Source organism: Misgurnus anguillicaudatus, chromosome 2 (assembly GCF_027580225.2).
Source record: "Misgurnus anguillicaudatus chromosome 2, ASM2758022v2, whole genome shotgun sequence".
In the NCBI taxonomy this organism is placed as follows: Eukaryota; Metazoa; Chordata; class Actinopteri; order Cypriniformes; family Cobitidae; genus Misgurnus; species Misgurnus anguillicaudatus.
In genome coordinates, this window is record NC_073338.2 from 34389564 (window position 1) to 34400689 (window position 11126).

Below are 11126 nucleotides of genomic sequence, written 5' to 3' on the forward strand. Positions count from 1 at the left end.
GTTAATTTCCTTTTCCCTACAGATCTTTTCAGTTCATGTTCATTTAAGGAACCAGTTTATCAGAGACATTAGACAAAGTTCAGACAGAATAATCACGATCCTCTTTATTGTCAAATGGGCCAAACATAAAACATTTCGTTTTAAGATCTTAAGACCCACCTTGGAAGAGGATTTCACAAAAAAGTATTTGATAAAACAATATACAATTAAATACATTCCACAAAACTAAAAAGTGCCATTACTGAAAAGGTAGATGAAGTGAATCAAGCTAAACTGCACACATATGTTAGCATAACATAATTGGCAGACTTGATGCAGCACTTGTATCTTTTAGTCCACAAGTAAATTACTAAACGATGAAGAACATCTAACACGTACATTTTGAACATACTAGGGAAAAAATACCTGATAAAGAATACATGTAAAGAACCCATGTTTTGTAAACGCCACCACCAGTAAATACTGATATGGTAGGAGTCTACAATCGTCCACACAGAGTCACGTTAAGTATTGAATTCGCAAGTCGGATCCGCAGCCAGCATCGAATAGGTTTATCTTCCAATAATATAAGCGCAAATGGAGATCATTCGACAACTATCCCTGCATTCAAATCTCAAAAAAGTTTAAATCAGGTCAGCGACATTCATGGGCATCTCCTCAACGGTTGTATTGTAAAACGTCTCAATGTCTCGAAGAATTCTTTTGTCTTCTTCAGTAACAAAATTGATGGCAACACCTTTTCTGCCAAACCGACCTCCACGGCCAATCCTGAGAGGGGAAAATAAAACACACAGTCAACACTAAACCCATCTGTGATAATTCATGAAAACCTTGTGAAAAGCGTAATTTTACTCACCTATGAATATAATTCTCTCGATTTGTTGGTAAATCATAGTTGATGACAAGAGAAACTTGTTGAACATCAATTCCACGTGCCTGAAAAATATTTACAACACATTAATGAACTACAATAAGAGATATGCCGTTATTAAGTTTTAGGAAATCCTAAAACACTCACCAGCAAATCTGTGGTTATAAGCACTCTACTGGAGCCAGACCTAAACTCCCTCATGATTATATCTCGCTCCTTCTGGTCCATGTCTCCATGCTAAAAAAATAATTTAAAACTAGGTTTAAATGTATACCAATGTAAGCCAGTATGTCATGTTAGTTTATTTATGTTGGACAAGTATGATCAGTCACAATTTAAATAATATCTCCATAAGAGGTCAGTCCCGAAAGATGGTTGAGCATCATTTCATACTTTTTACATTTGGGTGTTTTACATGCCCCATCCCACTGTGGACAAAAATTTGCAGGATTGTGCTTACCAGAGCAGAAACCGTGAAATCTCTCGCGTGCATCTTTTCAGTTAACCAGTCGACCTTTCTTCTTGTGTTCAAGAAAATAACAGCCTGGGTGATTGTAAGCGTCTCGTAGAGGTCACAAAGTGTGTCTAATTTCCACTCCTGCAATTATAAAAAAGTAATTAGCATTACATCCAAGTAAAAAAATAAAATTAATATCCTGGGTTCATGTGTGGCACAGCATCTTGAGAACTAGGACACTGGACATTAAGAAAGAGGTCCGTACTAGACTCATTTCCGACCATGTGCTTTTGATCTCCCTTCTTTGTGGTTAAAACCAGTACTAGCATGAACACCAGCGCTAGGCCCGAAGGTCTTGCGCTGATGATTTTAGCACGGTGCTTTATAAAAGAAGGGACTGAGATGAGACTAGCATAATGGGATGGCAAATCAAGCATTACCTCACCTCTCGTTCTACATTGATGTAAAACTGCTTGATACCCTCCAGAGTCAGCTCTTCCTTCTTCACCAGGATGCGAACGGGTTCACGCATGAACTTGGTGGTCACCTCCAGTACATCAGCAGGCATGGTGGCCGAAAGCAGCACAACCTGGTAAAGAAAAAAACTTTTAATATGACATGCGCAAAAAGACTATGCATAAAAACCACAAATTAATTTCTCAATTAAAGGGACATTCCACTTTTTTTTTTTTAAATATGTTCATTTTTCAGCTCCCCTAAAGTTAAACATCCGATTTCTACAGTTTTGGAATCCATTCAGCCGATCTCCGGGTCTGGCGCTAGCACCCCCAGCATATATCAGCATAATCCATTGAATCTAACTAGACCATTAGCATCACGCCAAAAACAACCAAAGAGTTTGGGTATTTTTACCATTCAAAACTGGACTCTTCTGTAGTTACACTGTGCACCAAGACCGACAGAAAATCAAAAGTTGCGATTTTCTAGGCAGATATGGCCAGGAATACACTCTCACTCTGGTGCAACAATCAAGGACTTTGTAGCTGCAACATGGCTGCAGCAGGCGTAGTGATATTACGCACTGGCCGAAAATAGTCCCCTGCTATTGAAGGTTACTAAGGGGACTATTTTCGGCTGCTGCGCAATGCAGCCATGTTACAGCTGCAAAGATCCTGATTACCACACCAGAACGAGAGCACAGTTTCCAGCCATATCTGCCCAGAAAATCGAACTTTCTAAATTCTATCAGCCCAAGTACTCAATGTAACTACAAGAGAGTCAAGCTCTAAAATAGGAAAAATATCAAAACTCTTATTTTTTAGCGTAATGCTAATGGTCTAATCCAGTGTTCTTCAACCCTGGTCCTGGAGGACCCCCTTCCAGAATGTTTTAGATGTCTCCTTAATCAACACACCTGTTTTAACTTATCAGCTTGTTAGGGAGACATTCTGGAAGGAAGCTGATGAGCTGGTTCAGGTGTTTTAAATAAGGAGACATCTAAAACTTTCTGGAAGGGGGTCCTCCAGGACCAGGGTTGAAGAACACTGGTCTAATCAGATTCAATGGACCACGCTAAGCCATGCCAAAAGTGGTACCACCAGACCCGGAGATCGGCTGAATGGACTCAAAAACTGCAAAAATCAAATTTTCAACTCCAGGGGAGCTGGCAAACGAGCCTATTTTTAAAAAAAGTGGAGTGTCCCTTTAAGAGTATCCGTGACTGAACAAAAGCAATAAACACTGACCTTTTTTACATTGAGACAAATGTAACAAATTTGCTTAAATTTGATTATTTACACAGAAATCAGGACGCATCTTTACAAAGAAACTTCAATTTCCAGATTAGAAACTTTTTAAATATTTGACTAATGTGGTATTTAAACTCAAAAGGCAAAGTATATTGAACTAGGAAATAACTGTTGCTCTGAACCTTGAAACACAAGTCACAGGACATTAAGAAAGAGGTCCGACTCAGTTTCATTTCCAGTGCAGGGCTGTTACTCTTCTTCCACATTGTACTCTGCTAGCATCATTACATATACCAGGAAAACCTGGACTCTGCAATTTTAGCACAGTTCTTTTAAGTGGAAGACAACTCGAGTCTGGCGACAGGGCTTTAACTTACCTGAATGTTTGTGCTTAATTTTTGGAAAATCTCATAAATTTGATCTTTGAACCCACGACTTAGCATCTCATCAGCTTCGTCAAGGACGAACATCTTGATCCATTTAGGAGCTGCAGTTAAAAGAAACAATCTAGGATTTAATTTGATCATCAAGCCAACAGCTTGCAACTAAGTAAATAGTAAATGTATGATCAGTAAAGTTAAAAAAATATCTCCATAGGAAGTCAGTCCCGAAAGATGGTATGCCATCATCTCATACATATTCGCAACAGGCAAACTTGACAAAGTCTGTATTGTTTGGGCACAAAACATTTCCATAGTTTACTTACACAAGTATCTCCTATTCAGCATGTCAAATACACGGCCTGGCGTGCCAACAACAATATGAGGAGCTTCGGCCTGCAGTTTTTGCATTTCGTTCCGCACGTTAGTGCCGCCAATGCAAGCGTGGCAAGACGCACCCATGTAGTCGCCCAAGGCCAGGATAACCTTCTGAATCTACAGAGGGAGTGGACAAAAGTGCATCATTTGTAATCTGTACCGAACTTTGATTTTAAATGAGCAGCTACACAATTAGCAGACAAGTGTGATCAGTTGAAAAAAAAGTCATCTCCATAACATGTCAGTCCCGAAAGATGGTATGCCATCATCTCACACTTGTCCACAAAATCACAGGTCTATGCAATATATCTGGATGGATCCAGTGACAATTCTGATCAACAAAACATGACAAACATTTATTACTTCCTGCTGAAAAAAGTTGAGATAAGTATACAAACATTCACAATAACTAACATGATGACTAATATAGCAGGAAGAACAGCAAAAAAAATACCTTGAACTGAGCTACTGCCAGAATATGCCGCCTTGGTCTGAGACACATTTAAGTTTATCATGACCTCAGGACCAGCATACCTGCTGCGCAAGTTCTCGAGTTGGTGCCAGGACCAAAGCTTGAGTCTCTTTCTGCTCAATCTCCAGCTGCTGCAGGATGGAAATGGCAAATGTGGCTGTTTTACCAGTCCCTGACTGGGCCTGAGCAATAACATCATAACCTATAAAGAAATAAAATAATGCATGTTAGCAATTCAAAATGAGACTCTCAATGCACATCCCAGGTCAATAAACGTTATGGCGTTTGTACCTTTTATGCAGGGAATTATAGCTCTCTGCTGAATAGCTGAAGGTTTCTCAAAACCATAGGCATAAATTCCACGAAGCAGAGTTTCCTTCAAGTTCATATCATCAAAATTGTCTGTAATCTCGTTCCAGTTGCTCTGTAAAACAACACCATACACGAGAGACTTCAACATACACTGGTCTTGTTTTATATCACAAACATTCGTATATCATTCAATTGGCAAATATGTGTGAGTAACATAAGGTTAAAGGAATAGTTCATAACAGTCAAACCTGTATACATTTCTTTATTCCGATGAACACAAAGGAAGATATACTGTTTGCAACCAAACCGTTCATGAGCAACACTCACCTCCACAGTATTATTTTTCCTACTATGGAAGTGAATGGGGCTCATGCTCGGCTTGGCCACAAACATTCCTTAAAATATCTTTCTCTGTGTTCATCAGAACCAAGAAATCTGCACAGGATTGTAACAACATGAGTGTGAGAAAATGACAGAATTTTCGTTTTTGCATGAACTACCCCTTTAAGTGCACATTGACAACATACTGTCTTTAATACACAAGAATGATTGTTTTTACAACATGAGCATGAATGCCACCACGTGTATCCCTCTTTTTTTTTACTGGGCACATTGTGCAATTTGTTTTATTAGTCCATGTTAAACTACTAAGCCACAACACCCCATTAGAGTAAATCTATGAATTTACAAACCTCGATGACACCATCAGGCTCCATTCCTTCGGGCCCTCCATGGTCTCGATCTCGTGAGCTAAAATAAGAAAGAAAGAGAGAGAATTACTCACTCCATAAGGGGAATACTGCATACTTGAAACATTCACGAGACTCCTGCCAATGTGTGCTACAGTTTAAAAAACGCCACGTGGAAGCGCATAACAGCAAATGAGGTAAACGGGAAATAAAATTTCATATTGACTCACTGTATTCTGTGTAAATATCTAAAATGTCTTAATCAAGAGTTAAAGATCCTGTTTATAAGCTACTAGGCCGTAAATTTGTTGTGCACTATTTACAAGCATCTTCGCCATTTTACACACTAGTATAAATCAGTTACATATTAAAAATGAATGTGTGAAGTCAAAATATGACATGGCTGCGATTTCACAACATCATAAAAGAAAGTTTATACGCTAAAGGAAATGAAAGCGATGTAACGTTAAATGTAAGGCCTCAAGCATGGAGGCCACGCGTTAGATTTCAGGGTGGGCATCAAATGTTGCTAACGTTCAGCGAATCAATCCATAAAGCCAAGAGTCTTAGCTTTTCAGAAAGTAAACGGCTCAATGATAACCAAATGAGTAAATGTGTGCTAAAAAAGTAACTAATTCGAGAGCAAATAAGCGAGTTAGCCAGCTAACGTTACGCGGCCTGGCTATATCATATGCGCCATGTTAAAACCCAGAATACCGTTGTTATAATTAGCCAGTCGTATCTATGAGTCAAAACCACGAACACCGTCCAACACTACATTATGTTTAGATATTAAACATAAATGTTTTACCTGTTGTAATCAGCAGTAACGCTAGACATGGTCCGTTCAAGACTTCGGCATTCACTTGGAAAGGAAGAACATGTGTGTCTCAGGCGATTTTATCTAACCGGAACTCGTTTTTCACTTTTAAAGTGAAACTGCAAAAACATTAAAAAAAAGGTAGACGGTGTTTGATTTTTTGTGTATATTTCAAGGGCTGTAATTCGAGTTAAATACAAGTTCATTTTAGAGTGTTTATTTTGTTATGTCAGACTTATATTGATCTAAATTCTGTGGCATGGAACTATATGCAGAAGCGCAAGGATATTGCAGCATTGATAGGGTGTAGTGGAGCCGCTACGGGGTCTCCACATTTCTGGCCTCGATAGGGAACTGACCAAAATTATAAAGGCAACTGACTAGATTTACTATACTTTTTAGCCATTTTATTTCCAAATGCGTCGAAATTTTTTGTTTATTTATTGTTTATTTATTGTTTATTTCACTTTAATGTCTTTTTCTAGAAAACATTTTAAGTGCATGCAAGCTTTTTTGGCAAAAACTTCTAAAAAAAAAAATTACTTCTTTGAACAAAACTGTTACAGTTGCAGTAGTAATAAATCTTGATTCGTCCCTTTACAGGGCAATTTATGCAGCATCAGACATTCAACATTCAATTTATAACAGAAAACAACACAATTCCTTTTATACTGAAATGCCTTCCGTTTATACTAAAATTGTTTTCCTTTATACTGAAATTACTTTCTTTAAACTAAAAGTTTGTATGTGAGTGTTTAAGAGGTGTATGCATACATCAAGTTTATATGCGAGTGTTTTTATGTGTATGTGTGCATCAAGTTTATATTTATGGTGTTTATGCATGGACAGAGTTTATATGCAGTGTTGTGGAAAGTTACTTTTAAAAGTTATCCATTACAATATCAAGTTACTCCCAAAAACGTAACTAATTGCATTACTTAGTTACTTTTCATGGAAAGTACATTTGGGGCGCTGTGTGATCCATGTGTTGTATTCAGGTCCAAGTACTCAAAAGCACTCTTAAAAATAAAGGTGCTTCACGATGCCATAGAACAGAGGTTCCAAACTCTGGCCCTTGAGATCCACTTTCCTTCAGAGTTTAGCTCCAGCCCTGATCAAATACACCTGAGCAAGGTAATTAAGGAGTCTCTAACGTCATCACCTGGCAGCCATCTTACCACAGGCAGCTCGCTCACTCGTAGCATTGAGTTTTAATACGGACTACCGGCACATCAGGGAACTTGACTGTCAATTTTGTCTCCGCCCCTTTTTGGGGAAAACAAACTAGACTTCCCATTGACTTCCATAAAAAATAGCAGAACAAAGCAACGTTCTTACACAGCCGACAGGCGTAAATAACTTAGGAAATCACTCCGATTAATCATAAGCCTGGGTTAATTTCAGGGATAACTCCGCTTCTAAATTACAAATGTGAAACGCTCCTTAACCCAGGGTTAAAAGCAGTGTGAAAAGCCCTAATATGTATCCATTAGAAACAGAGGCGTCATGCCCATTCAAACTAAGGGGGCACGTGCCCCCTTGGTTTTTTTGAGCCAATGGATTTTGCATCCAACCTCAAAATCAAATAAGCGTCCATTAATCTGTTATTTGACTTTTAATCTATTTAATATGCACACTATTATACATTCTGTGCTGCATCCTTGTCACTTTTCGGAGATTTTCGCCGTTTTGATAGTGTTTTGATCATGTTACATTACTTTTATTCTGGCGGCAGCTCGTGCTGCACTCAGCACAGTCGCAGACGTCATCAGCGTCTGGGCGCGCTCACGAGCTCTCTCCTGTTGCTGGCTTGCTGCTGCATTTGGCAACTGAGGAATTAAAACGTGTTAGAAACGCTCACAACATTTCCAAACCCCAGTACGGTAATGTGCAGTTAACCTCCTCTGTGTAGAAAATGTATGGTTTTAAATGTGACCGTCTCAACGTTATATTAGTAGAGATTCATCTTCTTGGCACAATGCCAAAGTTCACGCGTGCGCGGAATCTCACATGCTCAAATATGAGGTAAAATTTAATGCAAAAATCCGTTCCTCTAATAATTTTATCTAAACATATTTTTAAAATCATAATTGAACATTAAAATCAATCACGTGGCTATAGCTTATGTCATTTTCGTTGTTTATATACTTTATGGATTTAAAATTACATTAATTTTATATGATAATGCAGTTGTTGTGCAAAATGCATTAATGACACAATTAAACAAGCCATTAAGACTTAAATAAATAAAACATGCCGTTTAGATGTAAATATGATGCAAATGTGTCATTATTCCGATTGAATAGTATTTGATATTAAAGTTAGTCATCACTTTTATTTTGGAGGTTTTTGCATGAAAGCAGGGGTTTTCAGATTGTTAGAAATGTAAGTGCCATGGAAAAGACTGAAAGCTCTCTAATATTTCGTTTGATGTCTGATACATGCACAAATTTCTGTGAGCTGTTGACACTGTGCCCCCTTAAAAAAAATTGGTGCATGACGCCCCTGATTAGAAACAACCTCACTATTTTGTGCAATTTTCAATTTTACAAAAAAGCCTTCGAACTGTAGACTGTTCATCTGATTTACACTAAATGCATATAGTAATAATCAAAAACAGGTCAGACTGTTCTACACCATCTGTGAATTCAATAACAAGCACACCAAAATGGTGTCCATCTGCTTGCCATTTCAAAGAAACAGAAATGCATAATGAATATACCAAATCCTGTATTGTTCTCACGGCTCTGAACAGAAATTAACTGGCCAAAAATCAGCAGTAATTCTGAAGTGAACTAAGTGATTTCTCATAACAATGCAATGATTAATGATATTCTAGATTGGATTGTAACTTTCACATTGTGTACAAAGGAAATAAATGAAATGAATTTATTTTAGCACCTACATTAATATAATTCTTCAATTGTGTTATTGTGTTCAGTTTACCTTTTGGAAACTAAAGCAGAAAGTGAAAGTAAATGTATCAAACAATTTTGGTGAGTGACCCTTTCACTACCTATTATTTTCTCTTTGTATTCTTGTGGACCATTTCTACAAAGTCATGCTGCTGCACCTCTAACAAAAGACATTTTATATAAAAATAAATTTGTAAAAGCATAAAAGCCATTTAGTTTTCTAACAGATGCATCAGCTTTCTAACTTAAAAGCAGAACTTGACTTTTTTCAAATTACTTCATCAATCTTAAATAAGATGTTGCAAATTTGCAGAATACTCCTAAAGAATATTCACTTTTACTGTAAAGAAGTATTAATTGTAGGGGTGTAACGATTCAACCGTGTGCCTCATTAAAAATGCCTGTCTGAAATCGATTCTGAATTGCAAGGCTGCGATTCTTTGTTTCATGCACAGCTTGTGCGTGTACTACGGCATTTGGTCAGTAGGAAGTCCTTATCAATCTAAAATCATAACGAGTTGGAGTCGTTTATAACGTGCATTTAAAAAAGCAACACTCGTTAAACAAAATCATTTAAAGTATTCAATATTATCATGAAAATACCTGAAACAATTTGAAGAACAGTGATATAAATATTCCTGTAGACATTTCCTGGAATAGCATTCGTAATACTACTTCTTCTGTGGCATTTCACCGTAATTCATTCAAATTCATTCATTGAGAAAACGCGCATTTGCACGGTTAATCGTTACACCCCTAATTAATTGTCATGTTGTTAAACCCAAAATATCCCTCGGCCGTCCTTATCTGTGCACCACCTGCTGTATAGACGGCTAAAGGCATTTCCTTAACCATAAAATTTCCCGTTATTTGTTTTCCTATTGTTTGTATCTGTGAATGTCCTGTCAATGACGTTACTCAGTGCTGCCTTGACGGCCTGGTAAAGTAATCAATTGAAAAAGAAATCATGATAGACAGGCACGGAATGAAAGTACACCTGTGTCTTTATGCTATATATTTACTAATGTATCTTGCAATCCAGTAATGCGAGTGGTGCAGTCTGGGGTCAAATGCATAAAGTCACTGTTGGTTTGGATTTCTAAACAGAGCATTTGACTTACTATCAAATCAGCACACAATATACTTATGATTTATTCAGTTACTGTCCCGTAAGAAAAACACATTTACAGTTGTATACCTTTCTGCACCTAGGTAAAAACAACACTATATTAGGCACAGCAGTCTTGGTTGTAAAGTGTTTAACACTTTAAATTGAAAATGAAAATGTGGAGGAGATACTCCAGGACCAGTACTGGGAAACATTGAGGATTAAAAAATTGCATGCCCCATCTACTGGACAGATGTAAACAGTACAAAAAAATTCACCAAACTTGTAAGCGATACCCATCAATCAATGCTAAAAATAAAATAATAATTAGATTTTTTACCTGCTTGTTTAATGTCCTGTATGCTCTTACCGTAAGTTCACATGAAGAAATGACACCTAACTAGTTATTTTAAATTTATAACAGTTACATTAGTGTTGCAGGCTACATAAGTCACCCAAAGTAAAAAAAGATCACAAGATAGAACTCACCACAACAAGAACATGTAGATACATCAGATCTGTTCCCATTAGATCCTGCTCTTGTGATTGGGTAAACCAAACTGTGAGATCAACATATTGGAGTGGAGCAGCATGCCTCTAGGCTTGCTGGACTGGGGGGGGCAGCCATTTCTCGATTAAAATGATTCATACACTAAAAGGATGGATGTTTCGATCCAATTTTATTTTATAATAAAGGGCCATTCATATGTTCTTTTGCAAGTTCAAATTTAAAATTTTACAGACAGACAGACAGACAGACAGAGGCAGGCCTTCATGTCTAAAACGAGTGCATACGCAAACTGTTCAAACGAAATGTTATTTTTACGTGTTGCATCATCAATCTTTAATAATTTATCATTGTTAATTATTATAATGAGTACACGGTTTATATTTTTTATTTTACACATCAAGTCACAGTTAATGAAATCAGACAAGCAGGTGATTTGCAAAGCTATACATATAGGATTTATTTTATTAATGTGTACACTGCATTTAATGTATTATTTTACTTATA

The 11126-nt window shown here is 37.2% G+C and overlaps 1 protein-coding gene and 5 non-coding genes across 6 annotated transcripts; all 6 read right to left on the reverse strand.

Moving 5' to 3' along the window:
- Positions 1-89: 89 nt before the first annotated feature.
- eif4a2 (eukaryotic translation initiation factor 4A2) lies at positions 90-6202 on the reverse strand. Its single transcript, XM_055202835.2, has 11 exons — positions 6080-6202; positions 5272-5329; positions 4559-4691; positions 4330-4469; positions 3744-3912; positions 3415-3524; positions 1774-1917; positions 1332-1469; positions 1019-1108; positions 857-936; positions 90-768 (listed from the first exon to the last, which is right to left on the reverse strand). Exons 1-11 carry the CDS (start codon positions 6106-6108, stop codon positions 624-626), a joined length of 1236 nt encoding a protein of 411 aa, XP_055058810.1. The 5' UTR covers positions 6109-6202; the 3' UTR covers positions 90-623.
- Positions 1190-1264, reverse strand: LOC129443547 (small nucleolar RNA SNORD2). Its single transcript, XR_008644207.2, has one exon. It is a non-coding gene; the product is annotated as a small nucleolar RNA SNORD2 (small nucleolar RNA).
- On the reverse strand, positions 1536-1724 carry LOC129443539 (small nucleolar RNA SNORA81). Its single transcript, XR_008644201.1, has one exon. It is a non-coding gene; the product is annotated as a small nucleolar RNA SNORA81 (small nucleolar RNA).
- On the reverse strand, positions 3204-3381 carry LOC129443538 (small nucleolar RNA SNORA81). The gene has a single exon (XR_008644200.1). It is a non-coding gene; the product is annotated as a small nucleolar RNA SNORA81 (small nucleolar RNA).
- Positions 3600-3673, reverse strand: LOC129443546 (small nucleolar RNA SNORD2). Its single transcript, XR_008644206.2, has one exon. It is a non-coding gene; the product is annotated as a small nucleolar RNA SNORD2 (small nucleolar RNA).
- LOC129443545 (small nucleolar RNA SNORD2) lies at positions 3999-4071 on the reverse strand. The gene has a single exon (XR_008644205.2). It is a non-coding gene; the product is annotated as a small nucleolar RNA SNORD2 (small nucleolar RNA).
- Positions 6203-11126: the final 4924 nt, after the last annotated feature.

Coding starts and splice junctions, on each gene's coding strand:
- eif4a2 (XM_055202835.2), bottom strand. CDS start 6,108: ATGTCTAGCGTTACTGCTGATTACAACAG. Junction 4,692..5,271: donor AGCCTGATGGTGTCATCGAG/GTTTGTAAATTC, acceptor GTTGTTTTACAG/AGCAACTGGAACGAGATTAC. Junction 769..856: donor CGAGAGAATTATATTCATAG/GTGAGTAAAATT, acceptor TTCCCCTCTCAG/GATTGGCCGTGGAGGTCGGT.